This window comes from Phocoena sinus, chromosome X (genome assembly GCF_008692025.1).
Source record: "Phocoena sinus isolate mPhoSin1 chromosome X, mPhoSin1.pri, whole genome shotgun sequence".
Taxonomy (NCBI): Eukaryota; Metazoa; Chordata; class Mammalia; order Artiodactyla; family Phocoenidae; genus Phocoena; species Phocoena sinus.
This window is the reverse complement of record NC_045784.1, coordinates 58,125,249-58,146,389: the sequence shown is the minus strand read 5'-3', so window position 1 is coordinate 58,146,389 and position 21,141 is coordinate 58,125,249. Positions and strand designations below refer to the sequence as shown.

Here is a 21,141-nt window from a genome sequence, read left to right as displayed (position 1 = left end):
CCGCTGCTTCTGAGGCTGCTAGCAGAGATTTCCCTTTCTCTTTTTTGTTCTCACAGCTCCCGGGGCTCAGATTCGGATTTGGCCCCGCCTCTGCGTGTAGATTGTCGGAGGGCGTCTGTTCTTCACTCAGAGAGGACGGGGTTAAAGGAGCCTCTGCTTCGGGGACTCTGGCTCAGTCAGGCCACGGGGAGGGAGGGGTATGGCGTGCGGGGCGAGTCTGCGGCGGCAGAGGCTAGCATGACGTTTCACCAGCCTGAGGGGCGCCATGCGTTCTCTCGGGGAAGTTGTCCCTGGATCACGGGACCCTGGCAGTGGCGGGCTGCACAGGCTCCCACGAAGGGGTGTGTGTTTTGTGACCTGTGCTCGCACACAGGCTTCTTGGTGGCGGCAGCAGCAGGCTTAGCATCTCATGCCCATCTCTGGGGTCTGTGCTTTTAGCCGCGTCTCACGCCTGTCTCTGGAGCTCCTTTGAGCAGTGCTCTTAATCCCTCTCCTTGCGCACCAGGAAACAAAGAGGGAAGAAGAAGTCTCTTGCCTCTTTGGCCGGTCCAGACTTTTCCCTGGACTCCCTCCCGGCTATCCATGGTGCACTAGCCCCTTGCAGGCTGTGTTCACGGTGCCAACCCCAGTCGTCTCCCTGCGCTTGACTGAAGCCCAAGCCTCAACTCCCAGTCCTGCCTGCCCCGGCAGTTGAGTAGACCTGCCTCTCGGGCTGGTGAGTGCTGGTTGGCACCGATCCTCTGTGCGGGAATCTCTCCGCTTTGCCCTCGGCACCCCTGTTGCTGTGGTCTCCACCGCAGCTCTGAAGCTTCCCCCTCCACCACCCGCCATCTCCGCCCGTGAAGGGGCTTCCTAGTTAGTGTGGAAACCTTTCCTTCACAGCTCCCTCCCACTGGTGCAGCTCCCGTCCCTATCCTTTTGTCTCTGTTTATTCTTTTTTCTTTTGCCCTACCCAGGTACGTGGGGACTTTCTTGCCTTTTTGGAGGTCTGAGGTCTTCTGCCAGCATTCAGTAGGTGTTCTGTAGGAGTTGTTCCACGTGTAGATGTATTTCTGGTGTATCATCTGTGGGGAGGAAGGGGATCTCCGTGTCTTACTCTTCCTCCATCTTCCCCTCCAGCCTCAACTCAGTGGCTTTTAGTATATTCACAGAGTTGTGCAAGCATCACTGCAATACAATTTTAGATCATTTTCACACCCTTAAAAGAAACCACAAACCCATTAGCATCAGTCCCTATTCCCACCTTCCCCCTACATTCAGTGATCCACTGATTTACTTCTTGTCTGTCTGGATTTGCCTAGTCTAGACATTTCATTTAAACAAAATCATACAATATGTGGCTTTTTGTGACTGGCTTCTTTCACTGAAAATAATGTTTTCGGAGTTATTCTATGTTGTATTGAGTATCCATCCTTTGTTTCTTTTCGTTGCCACACATTGTTCCATTGAATAGCTGTATCAGAACTGTTTAACCATTCAGCAATTGAAGAACACTTCCATTCTTTCCATTTACTGGCTATTACGAATAATGCAGTCAACAACATTTGTATATAATTGTTTGTTTGTATATGTTTTCAGTTCTTTTAGCAATATACCTAGGCATGGAATTGCTGAATCATGTGGTAACTCTATGTTTAACATTTTTTTAATCTTATGCTCATTTATTTTTTTTTACTGTTTGCCAAAATCCCCTTAAACTTATACTGTGTTATATGTTGATTATATCTCAGTACAACTGGAGCAAAAATAATTGGGGTAGGATCATTAGCAAAATAAAAACAAAAACAAAAGAAGAAAAAGGAAATAACTATGCACCAGTTACTGAACTCCTTCTTCTGTTGTCCTTAGATTTGACACCTTCCTCTAGTGGTCATATCATCTTGGGGCACTGGTCTCTACCTCTTTTCCCATAGATTTCTGCCCACTTGCCTATCAAGTACCATGATTAATTTGGTTTATCTTTTATTCTGTCATTTCAGCTGAATCCTTCAAGGAATTTGCCGAATTGCTCAACGAAGTAGAAAACGAGAGGATGATGATGGTAGGTCATTAACACTGGGCCTGGAACCAAGATCATCTCTGATCTTGGGAAGTTTTCTTGTCCTCATTGGTTGGAGTGACACTATGTTGTTTCAGTTTCTGTCTCATCATTACCTGGGTACTGTAAAGAGAGGAAATTGATCTGGTTATTCTATCTCAAGTTCCCATCCTGAGAGTTTAGCATTAGGTAGAGGGAAATTAGTCTATTCATTTCAGTGAGATAAGATTTCAGAGGACATTAAATTCGACTGTCGAACATGTTGACAAAAATTGTGGTCTTTAGTGTACTTAAACAAATTATCTATTTATGTGCTTATGTGCTTTTAGAAGTAATAATGTGGGCTTTATTTATGACATATGATTGTTTTATTTAAATCTATGTGAAAACTTTTTTTCCTTACATTTAAAGTCTAATTTATTAATATTAATAGACTTTAATATTTAGAGCAGTTTTCATTTTACAGAAAAGTTGAGTGGAAAGTGCAGAGAGATTTCATATGCAGTTGCCCTTTGAACGTCACAGGTTTGATCTGTGTGTGTCCACTTATATGTGGGTGCTTTTCAATGAATACTACAGTACTACATGATCCGAGTTCAGTTGAATCTATTGTTGTGGAACTTCAGATACTGGAAGACTGACTGTAAAGTTATATGCAGAATTTTGACTGCACAGTGTGTGTGTGGGGTCAGTTCCCTTGACCCTTGCACTGTTCAAGGGTAAACTGTACTCCCTTTCTTCCCCCTCTCCTCCCCATACTGTTTCCTCTATTATCATCTTGCATGTGTGGTACATTTGTTTCAGTTAATGAACCAACATCAATGCAATATTATTAAGTCCATAGTTACATTAGGGTTCACTCTTTATTGAATATTTTATGGGTTTTGACAAATGCTTAATGACATATATTCACCATCAAAGTTTCATCATAAAGAATATTTTCATTGCCCTAAAAATCCCCTGTGATTCCCCCTTCCTTCTCTGATATCCAAATCCCTGGCAAACATTTATCTTTTTACTGTGTTTTGCCTCTTCTAGAATATCATACAGTTGGAGTCATACAGTATATAGCCTTTTCAGATTGGCTCCTTTGACTTAGTAATATGCATTTAAAGTTCCTCTATGTCTTTTCATGGCTTGAAAGCTCATTTCTCTTTGTCATTGAATAATATATATGCATATATTATAATCTATATTCCATCATATGGATGTACCACGGTTTGTTCATCCCTACACCCATTGAAGGATATCTTGGTTACTACCAAGTTTTGGCAATTATGAAAAACCTTCCATAAACATTTGTGTGCAGATTTTTGTGTGGATGTAAATTTTCAACTCTTTTGATTAATTTCCAAGGAATCCAGTTGCTAGGTTGTGTGATATGTCTAGATTTGTAAGAAACTGCCAAACTGTCTTCCAAAGTGACTACCATTTTGCATTCTCACCAGCTTTGAATGAGAGTTATTGTTGCTCCACATGCTCACCAGCATTTGATGTTGGCTGTGTTTTGGATTTTACCCATTTTAATATGTGCATGTAATGGTATATCTTTGCTGTTGTAATTTGTGTTTTCCTGATGACATTTGATTTGGAACATCTTTCCATATGCTTATTTGCCACCTGTAAATCATTTTTGGTGAGGTGTCTGTTCAGGTCTTTTGCCTATTTTTTAATTGGTTTGTTTGTTTTCTTATTGTTCAGTTTTAAGATTTCTTTGTATATTTTGGATGCCAGTCCTTTATCAGAAATGTGCATTGCAAAAAAATTTCCAGTCTGTGGCTTATCTTTTCATTTTCTTAACAATGTCTTTTGTGGAGCAGAATTTTTAAATTTTAATGAAGTCCAGCTTATCAGTTCTTTCACAGATCATGCTTTTGGGGTTGTATCTAAAAAATCAGCGCCAAACCAAAGGTCATTTAGATTTTCTCATATGTTATCTTCTAGGAGTTTTATAATTCTATGTTATACCTTTAGGTCTATGACCCCTTTTGAGCTAATTCTTGAGAAAGTGTAAGAATTGTCTCTAGATTCCTTTTTTTTTTTCCCATGGGGAAGTCTGGTTGTTTCACCATTTCTGAAAAGACTGTACTTTTTCCATTGAATTACCTTTGCTTCTTTGGCAAAGACCAATGGACTATATTTGTGTGGATCTATATCTGGGCTCTCTATTCTGTTCCATTGATCTGTTTGTCTATTTTTTCAGCAATATCACAGGATTTTTTTTACAAAACTAAAAAAATATTGAAGTATAGTTGATTTAAATATTGTGTTAGTTTCAGGTATAACAGTAAAGTGATTCATATATATATATATTCAAATTATTTTCCATTATCAGGTATTACAAGAAGTTGAATATAGCTCCCTGTGCTATACAGTAAATCCTTGTTGCTTATCTATTATATATATAGTAGCTTGTATCTGTTAATCCTATATTCCTAATTTATCCCTCCTCCCCTCCCATTCCCCTTTGGTTACTGTAAGTTTATTTTCTATGTCTGTGAGTCTGTTTCTGTTTTGTATATAGATTCATTTGTCTTATTTTTTAGCTTCCACATGTAAGTGATATCATATGATATTTGTCTTTCTCTGTCTGACTTACTTCACTTAGTATGATAATCTCTAGGTCCATCCCTGTTGCTGCAAATGGCAATATTCCATGCCTTTTTATGGCTGAGTAATATTCCATTATGTGTATGTTTATATATAAATATATATGTGTGTGTATATTGATATGTGTGTATATATATTTATGTATGTATGTATCACATCTTCTTAAGCCAATCATCTGTTGATGGGCACTTGGGTTGTTTCCATGTCTTGGCTATTGTAAATAGTGCCACTGTGAAACTTGGGGTGCATGTATCTCTTCAACTTAAAGTTTTAATTTTTTTCTGGATATATGCACAGGAGTGTGATTGCTGGATCATATGGTAGCTCTATTTTTAGTTTCTTAAGGAGCCTTCATACTGTTTTCCATGGTCACTGCACCAATTTACATTCCCACCAACTGTGTGAGGGTTCCCTTTTCTCCTCATCTTCTCCAGCATTTATTATTTGTAGACTTTTTAATGATGGCCATTCTGACCAGTGTGAGGTGATACCTCATTGTGGTTTTGATTTGCATTTCTCTAATAATTTGTGATGCTGAGCATCTCTTCTTGTGACTGTTGGCCATCTGTATGTCTTTGGAGAAATGTCTATTTAGGTCTTTTGTTCAGTTTTTAATTTTCTTTTGGTATTAAGTTGTATGAGCTGTTTGTATAGTTTGGATGTTAACTCCTTGTCGATCACATTGTTTGCAAATATTCTCTCCTATTCCGTAGGTTGTCTTTTCATTTTGCCAATGGTTTCCTTTGCTGTGCAAAAACTTTTAAGTTTCGTTAGATCCCATTTGTTTATTTTTGCTTTTATTCCTTTTGCTTTGGGAGATTGATCTAAGAAAATATCACTATGATTCATGTCCGAGAATGTTTTGCCTATGTTCTCATCTGGAAATTTTATGGTGCCATGTCATATTTAGGTCTTTAAAACACTTTGTGTTTATTTTTGTATATGGTGTGAGGGAGTGTTCTAATTTAATTGATTTACATAGCTGTCCAGCTTTCCCAACACCACTTGTTGAAGAGACTGTATTTTCTCCATTGTATATTTTTGCGTACTTTGTCATAGATTAATTGACCATATGTCTGTGGATTTATTTCTGGGCTCTCTGTTCTTTTCCATTGATATATATATCTACTTTTGTGCCAATACCATGCTGCTTTGATTACTGTAGGTTTGTAATGTTGTCTGAAGTCTGGATGGTTTGTACCTCCAGCTTTGTTCTTTTTCCTCAGGATTGCTTTGGCAATTCTGGGTCTTTTGTGGATCCATATAAATTTTAGGATTATTTGTTCTTGTTCTGTGAAAAATGTTATGGACCAATACCACACTATATTGATTACTTTAACTTTGTAGTAAGTCTTGAAGTAGGGTATGAACTTCAGAGCTTGTTTGTCAATATCCACAAAACAAATTGCTGGAATTTTGATTGGAATTGCATTGAATCTATAGATGGGACAAACTGACATCTTAAAAATATTGTCTTACTATTTGTGAACATGGGTTATCTCTCCCATTTATTTAGACCTTCTTTGATTTCTTTCTTCAGAGTTTTATAGTTTCCTCATAATGATCTTATACATATTTTGTTAGATTTATTCCTAAGTATTTATATTTTTTTGTGAACTCTATTTTAACAGTTGAATAAGTAATCTTTTTGGTGGTCCCTGGACTTGTACCACCAGTGTCACCTGGGAAATTGTTAAAAATGAAGGTCCTTGGCCACACACCAGAGCTAGCTGAGACTTAAATGTGGAAGTGCCTATGTTGGTCAATATTTATTTTTATTAGGAGCATGTGGGTCAAGTGGAAACAATGTTAAGGACAACAAAGTGGTCTATCTTCCCTTTCTCTCATTGGATGACTTTGTATTGGCAACTCAGTTTTGTTAAACCCATTTATTCCAATAGCAAGAGTTCTTTAATCTGTAATCACTCTTCCTTTTCAACGGGGTGGTACTGGCTTCTCAGAATACTGCTACCATTTCATCTCAGCTCCTAGAGAGTTAGGATTGAAGGCAGGGCCCATAAATCTGGGAAATTAGATCTTTAGGTGCTAATAGTGGCTGTGCCACTAACTTATTTGTGACTTCACACTAATCACTTTATTTCTTCTAGTCTCTCTTTATATGTAGAATGAGAAAAAATTTCCATCTTCTAAGTTTGTTGTAAGTACTCCAAATGATAAAATGAATATGATAGTGTTTTATAATAGCAAAAATCACTGATTATATAAATGTTTCTAGTTATCTTTTGTTGCCCCCAAGATTTGGCTTGTGGAAATTTGACTTGGGAATTTTCTTCATTTAAGAGATTTGCTTATAGTGATAGTTAAGAGAGGCCAATATGGGTAGTTTTCCCAGAGCCTGTTAGATGCCCCACTAGCTAATCCACACTCTACTAAATATTTTCTTCTGTTTTAAGAGTTTGTGGACTGCTACCAATGTTGATCTCAAAGACATTCACCCCTGTTTCATTCAGATACCACTAGAAATGTCAGCTGTACAACTCTTCAGCCCTAGTTGTTTCTTGATCTCTTTTACTTACCCGATTACAAAGCTCTAAAATATTGAAGAAGGATTCACCTTTTGAGATGTTTTTCTCACCATAATTGCTGGCTCTTTTCCACAGGACTGACTCATTTTCTTCTGTCTTTAATTATGTTCTGCCCTTTTGTTCCCTCAATTCTTCAGTCATATCTTGAGTATTGGCTCCCTATTTCCTATTTAATTACAGGAATGCTGTGTAGGTTAGGCTCAATTAAGGCCTTTTACAACATGCCAGGGATCGTTCTTGACTGCACCTCTCTCATTTCCTGGAACTGTGGTAGAAGGACTCCTGTACCTCAATATGGTAGATGTTAAACAGCTTTCTATAATTTCTATAAAAAGAGGCCCAAAGAAGCTTTAGTAGAACATGAAGGAAGTTCATAGCCCTAGCATGTGACAACTGCAGGTGTCTAGTCATTCTCATAATGAATTTTAAATTGTTGAAGAAACTATGGAGGGAATAAATGAAGAGGAGCATCCCCACTTTTATTTCTTAAAAAGTACAGTGGGGGAGGTTGTAGTACCTCCGAAAGTGGCCTTTAAAAGTCTGGGTAACAGACTTTCTCTATGATTAATGATAAGAGGCTTGCCTAGATGTCTTTCTAACTCTGAAGGGGACTCTGTTGGCAATGGCAAGGTCTTTCTTTGAGGACTGCCAAGAATGACCTAAAACAGTGTACCCTCAATGCCTTCTTTTGGTAATTGGTTAACCATCAAAGATTCCTGAGCAATTCTTCACTAATAGATTGAATGCCATCTCTATTTTAGTAAGTGGCCTATCTAGTTTGGTTTTATTCAATCAGAACCAGATTTTAGATAAACTCACTAATGTGTTTAGAATGTCACTTATGCTGGGGCTTCTACTGTGATATAGTAGGCAGGAGCTTTTGTCCTAGAGAGCTCACAAAATGAATGCAGTGATAAGAAAGGGAATAAAGGCCAAGTTTACTTAAAAGGGCTTTTCTGAGTAATTGTTAGATTTCTAAGGAATTTAAAGGTAAAGCTGAATGGGAAAGAAAAAAGAGCCAATCCTCAGTGCGACATTTTCCTACATTTCTAGCTCTATGTTCTGGCAGAAATTAGTATAATAACCAGTGAATGTTAAAGAGAGGAAAAGGTTCAGAGAATCTATTTGTGTTGTAAGAGACAGGGAGCAGTATTTCCAATGCAATTAAGGAAAACTCTCGACTCTAATTTAAGTGAACCATGTGCTACTTTTCTAGACTGGGACAGGGCCAAACGTAAAAATAGTAGCCTTATGAACTCTGTGAGAAGTTACTGGCACACTTACTTATGCAAGAAAATCCCCCGTGGAACATGAAAAACTGGCACCTGTACCATCCTTGGGGTGCCTGCATATGCAAGGGCTCAGCTGAATATCCATACAGAGGCTTGACACATATTACTCTCTTTAGAAGTGGCATGTTCACTTCTTATTCAAAGACAAACTTCCTCAAGGTTTCCCAATTGGCTACTTTTGTGTTATCTTCGTGAAACTGGAAATAGTTTTTCTAATTATCTATTGCTACATAACACCCTATTCCAAAATGTGGTGACTTAAACTATTTAATTTTATCTCATGATTTTGTGGGTCAGGAATTCATGCAGGGGTCAGCTCAGAGATTCTTCTGCTCTATGTGGTGGTATTCACCTTGGAGGTGGGGTGATATGGAGGGTCCAAAATAGCTTCACTCACATATCTGGCACCTTAGTGAGATGACTGCAAGGCTGGGCTCAGCGGGTCTTTTGACAAGAAAGTCTACATTTGGTCTCTCTAGCTTGGTAGTCCCAGGGTAGTCCAACTTTTTATATTGTGGCTCAGGGCTCATGAGGAGTGTTCCAAGGGAACCATGTGGAAGTTACTGGCCTTTTATGACCTAGCCTGGGATGTCATGTAGTATCCCTTCTGCTGTACTGTGTTTGTTCAAAGCAGTAACAAACCTACTCATATTCAAGGTAGAGGGGATGGAGACCTTCCTTCTCAATGTGAGGAGTATCATAGAATTTGTGTCCATGTTTTAAAACTTCCACAATAGTAAAGAAGAAAAATTATTCCCTGTATGTAATCTATGACACCAATAACTTAGTTTATTTCCAGGTGGGTACACAAAGTTGATAGCACATAATTCACAATCCATGGAAATGTAGAGTGTATTGGGCAAAGGAGACAGGCTGGTACTTTTAGTAAGAGAATTATTGTTTTCAATCAAGGATAGTCACTGGTGTCTATTTTTGATATCATGGAGCTTTGATTGGGTGAGAGTTTGCCCATTTAGTTGAACGTTGAATCATACCTGGATAGAAAATAAGAGGTCCAAAGTGCCTGTAGGACTTGGATACAATATGTATTAATGCCTCAATTCGTGTTGCTTTTTGTTGGTAGTTTAAAAATTGCTTCTTACTCTGGAGAATACAGAACTGGTCGAAACTGGCTTTATACTCTCTATTCTATTTTTGTTATAAAGACATATCTTGTCTTACTGACACTTTGTCTCTTCTGATAACGAAGCCAGTCCCTCATTTTCTTGTCTTGTAATGGATCAAAATTAAATTGCAGCTAATTCGCACCTCTGAAGAAACAAACCCCACTTGTTGCATTGGATAGATGAAATCTCCCAAGAGGTTTACATGAAGACAAAGCTTTGTATGTCTCTACCTGCCCACTGTGCAAGGGATTCAATTTGGATATGATGTTTTTATATTTCCAACACCATATTAATGCCAATATTTTTAGTACCTGGACAGGCTGTTCCTGTCAGGTTCTGAACTTACAGTTAGGTTGTTAGAAGGCCTGGTCCAGTATTCTCTGTGATGCTGTAATACACTCCTAGTTCTGAGGGAAATGTTCTGGTTTTATGACATACCAGGGCAGGGCTGGAAACAATTTATACTGGGATTTTTCCTGATGCTCTTCCTGCTAACTCATTTGCCTCCCATGAAATTATTTGCACTTGGTGCAATTGGCCTTTTCATGTATTTTCCCTTCCCTTTCTCTTCTCTTTTCCACATATACTTCAGGCTTCCTGTGTCTGTTTCTGGGCATGACCCTGGATATTTATCGATTAAAAACTCAGATCAGACTACCAGTAAAGTTACAGAGAAATGCCCCTAATGTTCCTTCTTTGATTTCCTCTCACAGCATTTGATTTTTTTTAAGGAGGAAAAGTTTACTTTTTCAAATTAAAACTTGATTCCACACCTCTCCAACTTTGGTATTAATGTTATCTCTGATTTTCACAGATTTTGATTTCCATGTACAGTTATATTAATTCCCAGACACATCACAAATATTGAAAGATTTGAAAGCATCAACTTAATCTCAATTTGCCATTATATTTTTAATGCAAGAATAAAGTTTTGGTGAGTAGTTAAGGAAATGAATCCAAATGTCTTATTATACCAATAGCTCCAACTTAAAACAAATTAAAAAGCTAGAACAGTGCTTTTAAAACTTGAGTGTACACACAAATTACCTAGGGCCCTTGTTAAAATAAGGATTCTTATTTGATAGGTCTGGGGTGGAGGCTGAGATTCTGCATTTCTAACAAGATCCCAGGTGATGCTGCTGCTGCTGGTTAGTGGGCCATATTTTGAGTAGCAAGGACCCAGAAGAGTTTTTGAAACCTTTGTTAATTTAAGTGAAATGTTCACTTTAACATTTCTTCATAAACCAGTTTGCATAAAGCTAGGTCAGTTACTCAACTGCTCCAGGGTTAGGGAGTAATTCCCTCATTAAATCCAAGATGTCATTGATTGTTAGATGAGTCATTATTTTATGTGCTGCTAAGAAGGGAAAACACTGACAAACTATGATGCATGGTGATTTCAGAAATGTTAAAATAGGAATCTTAGAATTCAAGAAATCGGGTGGTTTCTCTGACTCCTTCCCAGTTTCCACAATGAGTGTTTACTCTGTGCTAGGTACTTCGTCTACAAGATAGGTGCTGTGATGATCCTATTTGACAAAGGTTTGGAGTGGCAAATTACCTTAAGTGGCACAGCTGGAATTTGAACCCTGGTCTCTATGACTGGAGAACCCACACTCTCATCTTCTCCCCCACAGGAAGGGCTCTTGTCCTTGAGAAAAATGCTCCCCTGTGCTATCTCCCATGGTATTCACTTAAGGTAATCGTCAAAGCATTTGATTTTAAAAGACCAATATGGGAAACACAGTAACAAAACTCAACAAACCAGCAAACTAGTTAACGTTTTGCAGGATGGTGTATTACAAGGAAATACCCTAGTAACAATGAATGTTGAATCTGAACCTTGCTAATCTACAAGTTATTTTGCGTGTTCTTTCTTTTTCTCTAGGTACACAATGCTAGTGATTTGCTGATCAAACCCCTGGAAAATTTCCGGAAGGAACAAATAGGCTTCACAAAGGTACATTTTCTCTACATGTATAAGATATTTTTTTATAGCAGTTGAGTAGTTGTTTGGGCTACCACCCTTCACTCTTCAGAGGTGAGGAGGATTCGTCTCTATAGGAAAACTCATTATCAAAAAATGTGAGACAATCTGGATTTGGCTCCTGACTGTGCTTCCAACTAGCTCTATAACTGTGGACAAGACATTTCTTTTGGAGCTTCAGTTTCTCCATATGGAAAATGGGGAGCTTGATAAATAGCTATTATTTAAAGGTGACTTACCATGTGATGAGCCCCGGGCTAGGTGTTTTACGTTCATTCTCTAATCAAAGCAACCCTGTGAGGTTCTGGTATTATCCGCATTTTACAAATCATGCAACTGAAGTTTGAACAAGATAAAGAACATGATCAAAGTTATAGCTATATAGTTAGTAATTAACAGTTGACAAGATTTAAACCTGAGAATCTATTTAGCTTCAAATCCCACATTCTTCCATTAAACTATAGTCTAGATCTATGCTGTCCAATATGGTAGCCACAAGCTATATAAAGAAAATAAAATTAATAACTCAGTTTCTCAGTCATGCTAGTCGCATTTCAAATGCTCAGTGAGTCACATGTGGCTAGTGGCTACTGTATTGGACAGGGCAGCATTGTACCAGATAATGTCAGTTCCCATGGATCTCTCTGATTCCCCAGTGTCTCATGAAGGGGTATGAATAATTGTCAAGTTTATTCTTTACAACTAGGTGTAGGCCTATCTTGTAAGCTCCAATATGTATGTAACATGTGACCAAGACAGCCTACCAGAACTAAATGTAGATTCTTGACCAAGCATCTGGCCCTTTTAGGACTAAGAACACACTGCACAGTGGTTATCATATGGAATACTTTGACAAGCATTTTGGATGAGGCTGTGAAAGTAGCAAGTTATGAGAAGAAAGAGCAGACTAGTGGATGTGCTTTCCATTGCCTGGTATCATCAGTCAGGTTGACATGGCATTATGTGAGTAACTGGCATTCAAGCAAAGTGAGTTCTCTGGATAGGCCAGCAATTCTGGATTCCACTCAGTCCATCATTGAATACTTAATTGGGAAAATGTATAATTGAAGGAAAAAAGAGCCTTTAAAACCACAAGTGTGGTATGAAAATAATTAGCTACTTGTTAAGTGCCATGACAGTTGTTAACATAACACTGATTAAGTGGATGAAGAAGGACAGATGATGGGAAAACCCTTACATCTGGTTTTCTTTCATTCCCGGTGAGAATAGGAAAAATGAAAGTAAGAATATGCTGCAGTGGTTGACTTCATGTCATCTAAGGGAAAGGAAAAAATTTTCTGTTATGTAATTCCTATGTCCCATGCCTGGGCTGGGGATTTTACATATTCAGTCTTCCTTAATTCTTACAGTAAACCTGTGAGGTAGTATGTACATTATTCACTATCCCAATGAAGAAACTGAGTCTCAGAAAGGTGAAATTCCTGTTAGTCTTTTTTTTTAAAGTGGCTACATACAATATAATATTCCATTAACTAGCTGTGCCATAACCCATTTATGCATTTCTCAATTGTTGGTCATTTAGGTTTTTTCTGATTTTTTTTTTACTATCATAAAAAAACATTGTAATGAACATCCTTTTACATACAGATTTTGAAACTTGTCTAATCATCTCCTTAAGATACATTCCTGAAGTGATATTGATGGATCACATGCATGTTTCTATTTTTGTTTTCAAAATGCACCGTTTAAAAATTTTTTTTATACAGCAGGTTCTTATTAGCTATTTCATACATGTTAGTATATGTATGTCAATCCCAACCTCCCAATTCATCCCCCTACATTCCCCCCTTGGTTTCCATACATTTGTTCTCTACATCTGTGTCTCTATTTCTGCCTTGCAATGTGGTTCATCTGTACCATTTCTCTAGATTCCATATATATGAGTTAATGTACGATATTTGTTTTTCTCCTCCTGAATTACTTCACTCTGTATGACTCTAGCTCCATCCACATCTCTACAAATGACCCAATTTCGTTCCTATTTGTGGCTGAGTAATATTCCATTGTATATATTTACCAAAACTTCCTTATCCATTCATCTGTCAATGGGCATTTAGGTTGCTTCCATGACCTGGCTATTGTAAATAGTGCTGCAATGAACATTGGGGTGCATGTGTCTTTTTGAATTATGGTTTTCTTGGGGTATATGCCCAGTAGTAGAATTGCTGGGTCATATGGTAATTCTATTTTTAGTTTTTCAAGGAACCTCCATACTGTTCTCCATAGGGGCTATATCAATTTACTTTCCCACCAACAATGCAAGAGGGTTCCCTTTTCTTCACACCCTCTCCAGCATTTGTTGTCTATAGATTTTCTGGTGATGCCCATTCTAACTGGTGTGAGGTGATACCTCATTGTACTTTTGATTTGCATTTCTCTAATAATTAGTGACGTTGAGCAGCTTTTCATGTGCCTCTTGGCCATCTGTATGTTTTCTTTGGACAAATGTCTATTTAGATCTTATATCCATTTTTTGATTGGGTTGTATGTTTCTTTACTATTGAGCTGCGTGAACTGTTTATATATTTTGGAGATTAATCCTTTGTTGATTTGTTTGCAAATATTATCTCCCATTCTGAAGGTTGTCTTTTTGCCTTGTTTATAGTTTCCATTGCTGTGCAAAAGCTTTTAAGTTTCATTAGGTCCCATTTGTTTATATTTGTTTTTATTTCCATTACTCCAGGAGGTGGGTCAAAAAAGATCTTGCTGTGATTTATATCCAAGAGTGTTCTTCCTGTGTTTTCCTCTACGAGTTTTAAAGTGTCCGGTCTTATATTTAGGTCTTTAATCCATTTTGAGTTTATTTTTGTGTATGGTGTTAGGGAGTGTTCGAACTTACTTCTTTTCCATGTAGCTGTCCATTTTCCCAGCACCATTTATTGAAGAGACTGTCTTTTCTCCATTGTATATACTTGCCACCTTTGTCATAGATTATTTGACCATAGGTTTGTGGGTTTATCTCTGGGCTTTCTATCTTGTTCCATTGATCTATATTTCTATGTTTGTGCCAGTACCGTATTGTCTTGATTACCATAGCTTTGTAGTATAGTCTGAAGTCAGGGAGCCTGATTCCTCCAGCTCCGTTTTTTTCCCTAAAGATTGCTTTGGCTATTCGTGGTCTTTTGTGTCTCCATATAAATTTTAAGATTTTTTGTTCTAGTTCTGTAAAAAAATGCCATTGGTAATTTGATAGGGATTACATTGAATCTGGAGATTGCTTTGGGTAGTATAGTCATTTCTCAATATTGATTCTTCCAATCCAAGAACATGGTATTTCTCTCCATCTGTTTGTGTCATCTTTGATTTCTTTCATCAGTATCGTATAGTTTTCTGAGTGCAGGTCTTTTACCTCTTTAGGTATGTTTATTCCTAGGTATTTTATTCTTTTTGTTGCAATAGTGAATGGGATTGTTTCCTTAATGTCTCTTTCTGACCTTTTGTTGTTAGTGTATAGGAATGCAAGAGATTTCTGTGTATTAATTTTGTATCCTGCAACTTTACCAAATGCACTGATTAGCTCTAGTAGTTTTCTGGTGGCATCTTTAGGATTCTGTATGTATAGTGTCATGTCATCTCCAGTGACAGTTTTACTTCTTCTTTTCCAATTTGGATTCCTTTTATTTATCTTTTTTCTCTGACTGCTGTGGCTAAGACTTCCAAAACTATGTTGAATAATGGTCACAAGATTGGGTATCCTTGTCTTGTTCCTGATCTTAGAGGAAACGCCTTCAGTTTTTCACTGTTGAGAATGATACTTGCTGTGGGTTTGTCGTATATGGCCTTTGTTATGTTGAGGTAGGTTTCCTTTATGCCCACTGTGAAACTTTCCTGAAACCTAGAGTGTTCCCATCCTCTCTATCTGCTTCACTGGTTGCTGATTCTCTGCTTCCCACCCGCCCTCTGGACTTGCCTCCTGCTTACTTAGTGACTGTGGACTACCAGGCCAAAACAGCAAACTTCTCTGCTGTTCAGTGACTTCGATTATACCTTTTCCAGTGAGATCTGAAGCCCTTCCACATTTGTCCTTCTTTGAGTACCTTCCTTCAGCCTTAGGGTACCATATATAGTTTCCTTCTATCTTATGGTTAGTTTGTTTTAGTTTAATAATTTTATAGTTCAGTAATTCTTTATACTGGTTTCTACCTCTTGACTAGGCCTAGACTGATGCCCCCAGACTGATACACTGCTGCTAGCTGGATCTGTGATTTTACTGGTATGTGCTTTGTTAGACCCTTACAAATATAATTATGTGTTCTCACCTGAAGCCCCGGACAACCCTGTAAAGTACAGGTTATTATCCCTTGTTTAGAGATGAGGAAACTAAGGATCAGTGACCTGTGGCGTCTAAGGTCACTCGACAAGGAAGTGACAGAGCTTGTATATGAATTCAGTTCTCCTGGTTGTAAGTCTGTGTCTCCTTTCAGTGTATGAGAGATAGCACTTCTCCCTGGGCCTCCGTTTTCTCATATGTACATAAAGAACAATGGACAAATAACTCATAATCTGATATTCTGTTTGAGATTCTAAAGGTAATTAACTAAACATGCATCTATTGAGATGTACAAATTAGCTAGTCAGAATTTGGTGAGCCACAAATGTAAAATATGCAGTCGATTTTTAAAAATAAAATTTTATTGGAGTATAATTTACAATGCTGTGTTACTTTCTGCTATATAGTGAAATGAATCAGTTATACATGTACATATATCCACTCTTTTTTAGATTCTTTTCCCATATAGATCATTAGAGAGTATTGAGTAGAGTTTCCTGTGCTATACAGTACATCCTTATTAGTTATCTATTTTATGTACACTAGTGTGCATATGTCAATCTCAATCCTAATTTGGCCCTCTCCCTCTTTCACCGGTGATAACCCTATGATTGTTTTCTACATCTGTAACTCTGTTTCTGTTTTGTAAAAAAGTTCATTTGTACCATTTTTTAAAATTCCACATATAAGAAATATCATGTATTTGTCCTTCTCTGTCTGACTTACTTCACTCAATATGACAGTCTCTGGGTCCATCTATGTTGCTGCAAATGGCATTATTTTGTGTTTTTTTTTTTTTTTTTACAGCTGAGTTATATTCCATAGTATAAATGTACCACATCTTCTTTATCCATTTCTCTGTCAATGGACATTTAGGTTGCTTCCATGTCCTGGCTATTGTATATAGTGCTGCAGTGAACATCACAGTGCATGCATCTTTTCGAATTATGGTTTTCTCCGTGGATTTGCCTCGGAGTGGGATTGCTGGGTCGTATGGTAATTCTAATTTTAGTTTTTTAAGGAACCTCCATAATGTTCACCATAGTGGCTGTACCAATTTACAACCCCGCCAACAGTGCAAGAGGGTTCCCTTTTCTCCACACCCTCTCCAGCATTTATTGTTAGTAGATTTTTTGATGACCATTCTGGCCATTGTGTGGTGATACCTCACTGTAGATTTTATTTGCATTTCTCTAATAATTAGTGATGTTGAGCATTTTTCATATGCCATCTGTATGTCTTCTTTGGAGAAATGTCTAATTAGTTCTCTGGCCCATTTTTTGGTGTGTGTTATTGTTTTTTTGATATTGAGCTGCATGAGCTATTTGTATATTTTGGAGATTAATCCCTTCTCAGACGCTTCATTGGCAAATATTTTCTCCCATTCTGTGGGTTGTCTTTTTGTTTCGTTCATGTTTTCCTATTCTGTGCAAAATCTTTTGATTTTAATTAGGTCCCATTTGTTTATTTTTGTTTTTAATTTCATTATTCTATGAGGTGGGTCAAAAGATCTTGATGATTTATGTCATAGAGCAGGGGTCCCAATCCCCGGGCCATGGAGCAGAAACTAGGTTTATTCCTAGGTATTTTATTATTTTTGTTACAATGGTAAATGGGATTGTTTCCTTAATTTATTTTTCTGATATTTCCTTGTTAGTGTATAGGATTGCAAGAGATTTCTGTGTATTAATTTTGTATCCTGCAGCTTTACTAAATTCATTGATGAGCTTTAGTAGTTTTCTGTTGGAATCTTTAGGATTTTCTATATATAGTATAATGTCATCTGCAAACAGTGACAGTTTTACTTCTTCTTTGTCAATTTGGATTCCTTTTATTTCCTTTTCTTCTCTGATTGCCATGGCTAGGGCTTCCAAAACTATGTTGAATAATAGTGGCGAAAGTGGGGACCCTTGTCTTGATCCTGATTTTAGAGGAAATACTTTGTTTTCACCACTGAGAATAATGTTTGCTGTGGGTTTGTCATATATAGCCTTTATTTTGTTGAGGTTGGTTCCCTCTATGCCCACTTTCTGGAGAGTTTTTATCATAAATCGGTGTTGATGTGTGTCAACATCTTTTTCTGTATCTATTAACATGGTCATATGGTTTTTATTCTTTAATTTGTTAATATAGTATATCACATTGATTTATTTGCATATACTGAAGAATTCTTGCATCCCTGGGATAAGTCCCGCTTGGTCATGGTATATGATCCTTTCAAAATGTTGTTGATTCGATTTGCTAGTATTTTGGTGAGGATTTTTGGATCTATGTTCATCAGTGATACTGGCCCATAATATTCTTTTTGTGTGATATCTCTGTCTGGTTTTGGTATCAGGGTGATGGTGTCCTCGTAGCATGAGCTTGGGAGTCTTCCTTGCTCTGCTATTTTTTTGGAATAGTTTCAGAAGTATAGGTGTTAACTCTTCTCTAAATGTTTGATAGAATTCGCCTAGAGTCCATTTGGTCCTGGACTTTTGTTTGTTGGCAGTTTTTAAATCACAGTTTCAATTTCAGTACTTGTGACTGATCTGTTCATATTTTCTATTTCTTCCTGGTTCAGTCTTGGAAGGTTGTGCCTCTCTAAGAATTTGTTCATTTCTTCTACGTGGTCCATTTCACTGGCGTATATTTGCTTGTAGTTGTCTTTTAACATCCTTTGAATTTTTGTGGTGTCAGTTGTAACTTCTCCTTTTTCATTTCTATTTTTATTGATTTTAGTCCTCTCCCTTTTTTTCTTGATGAGTCTGACTAAAAGTTTACCAATTTTTTTTATCTTCTCAGCAAACCAGATTTTAGTTTCATTGATCCTTGCTATTGTTGTCTTTGTCTCTATTTTATTTATTTCTGCTCTGAGCTTTGATTTATTTCCTTCTAATAACTTTTGGTTTTGTTTGTTCTTCTTTCTCCAGTTGCTTTAACTGTAAGGGCAGGATGTTTATTTGAGATTTTTCTTTTTTCCTGAGGTAAGATTTTATTGCTGTAAACTTCCCTCTAAGAACTGCTTTTGCTGTGTCTTATAGGTTTTGGATCATCATGTTTTCATTGTCATTTGCCTCTAGGTATTTTTTGAGTTCCTCTTTCAGTTCCTCAGTGATCCATTGGTTGTTTAGTATCATATTTTTTAGACTCCATATGTTTTTTTATAGTTATTTTTTCCTGTAATTGATTTCTAATCTCATAGTATTGTGTTTGGAATGTACTCAGTTTTGAACATAGTATGAAAAATGTAAAATATCTCAGTATTTTATATTGATTACATGTTGAAATGAGACTATTTTCAAAATATTGGGTTAAATAGAATATATTATTAAGTTTGCCACAGAGTGCAGTGTTGAGGCTGGCAATGCAGTTGGTAAAAGTATTTTCTGAGTTAGAAGAGAGTGTAGAAAGTGACATTTTTTGAGTACACTGCAAGGGAGCACCATATGAGACCAAGAGGGGGTCTGCCCCAGGGGAGAGAAACTGGACTTCTTTTATGTTCCATTCTGGTCACCCTTAGGTTAATGTTCCACCCATATGGTTGTTTGGGCTGCGTGTGTTGTATCTCAATTTTCCTCGAATGCCAACTGCTTTTGACTGCTGGTAATTTCACTTGCGGGGAGGGTGCTATTTTCTTATCTTGAAAGGACCTCCCCAGCCTAAGATGGCTGTTCTATTCTTAAGCTCCACAAGTTAATTTCACCTGTGTTTCCTTTTTTAATGTTAATAGAAATTTTAAAATTTATAGATGTGGTTTGCATTTTATTTCTATTTGATAGCCCTGAACTAGTCAAAGTAGCTACCTTTGGTAGAGAGCTCCTGCCGTTGCATAGGCTCTCTGGGTCTAAAATGAACCGGAGGCAGCATTTGAAGAAAATTATATATACATAGATTTAGAATTAATTAAGTTATTTAACATATATAAAGTTCTTAGAACAGCACCTGGCAATAATAAGTGTTAAATAAGTGTTTCCTGTGGTCGTCACTGTCGTCCTCTTCCTCCTCCTCCTCATCATTGTTATTACTGCCCGCAAAACAGGGAGAATAGAATATTCCCCATGAAATTATCCCATTGATGATGAATTTACTCTGATTTTAAAAATTCAGAAAAGAAATTTATGAATGAGGCAGAAAGAGAGGGGTAGGGGCAATGACTGTTTCCCAGGTGACTACTGGTATATGGAGAGATTTCATGTCACTAGGTGTTTAGATCTCTGTCTGGCTCTGCAGGATGTGGTAGTTGTCTTTTTGTCATAGAAACAAACAAACAAAAAAGATGTAGAATAAGAGTTCTGGGAAGTAAGAAGGGACACATTCTGAGTAAACTCATCCTGTTGTTCAAATGGGATTATCCTCTTCAAATTACACTCATGCTACAAACTCTTGAAATAATAAATGTCTTATGTGTAATTTGTGGAAAAGTGATGGGGCAAGCATGATGGGGAGTGACTTTTGATACTCGATAATCTCCTGTTGCTCCTGTATGGACAGATTTTGAGCTGCTGTTCAGGGATGGTTTTGGTGGCTTATGCAAGTTGCCCTGTTTGCAGATTTCATTTACAGGCCAGTCACATCTGTTGTTAGTTCAACTTGGGTGATTAGGCCCCAGTAGACAGGATCTTTCAATAATATGAATCTCAGAAGGCTATTTTGTAACTGAGTCATTTCATAAAGACAACAGTTCCCATCAGATTAGCCAATCTGTGATACCTTGGGCACTAGCTTGTTATACAATAGCTTATAAGTGGCTGTCAGATGGTTCACTTTCCTAGCATGGAATCATGGGCCAGGTGATGTCACAGGTATCATCTCTAGTGGAGGTTTTTTCCCAGGGGGAAACTTTTGATTGGGGCTCCTAATTCTCTACTTCAGGCACAGCAGTTTTCTTTGGATCTGTTTTATATAGGGGATTTTTGGGGGTAATATTTCTTTTTAAACAGGACAATATTAGTTAAAAAGTTAGTAAATCACTTCTTTATGCTAAAACTTGATAGATCTCACTTTTCCAGTTAAATACGATTTGTCTTTCAACTTCTGTGTGGTAGTTTGGGTATTTATGCAATTAGGTGGACATTTGTTTTCTTCTAATTTTAATGTGTAATATACAGTTTTATCAGACTACTATTTTACAGTGCTTAGCTTTTGATAACATAATGTTTGGTTTTTGCGTTCTGAAGATGGAAATTATATACAGCGTGCACACACATATATAATTTAAAGTGAAATAGTATTGTCGACTGAAAAAATGCACCACCTAAAAGTTGAGAA

General features: G+C 37.3%; 1 protein-coding gene across 1 annotated transcript in view; it reads left to right on the top strand.

Annotated features, from left to right (window-relative positions):
- OPHN1 (oligophrenin 1) overlaps positions 1-21,141 on the top strand; it is a 609,375-nt gene that overhangs the window by 249,026 nt on the left and 339,208 nt on the right. The window contains exons 4-5 of the mRNA XM_032620572.1: positions 1,980-2,041; positions 11,502-11,573. Coding sequence (XP_032476463.1) covers positions 1,980-2,041; positions 11,502-11,573 — 134 coding nt within the window. The remainder of the gene's footprint in view (positions 1-1,979; positions 2,042-11,501; positions 11,574-21,141) is intronic.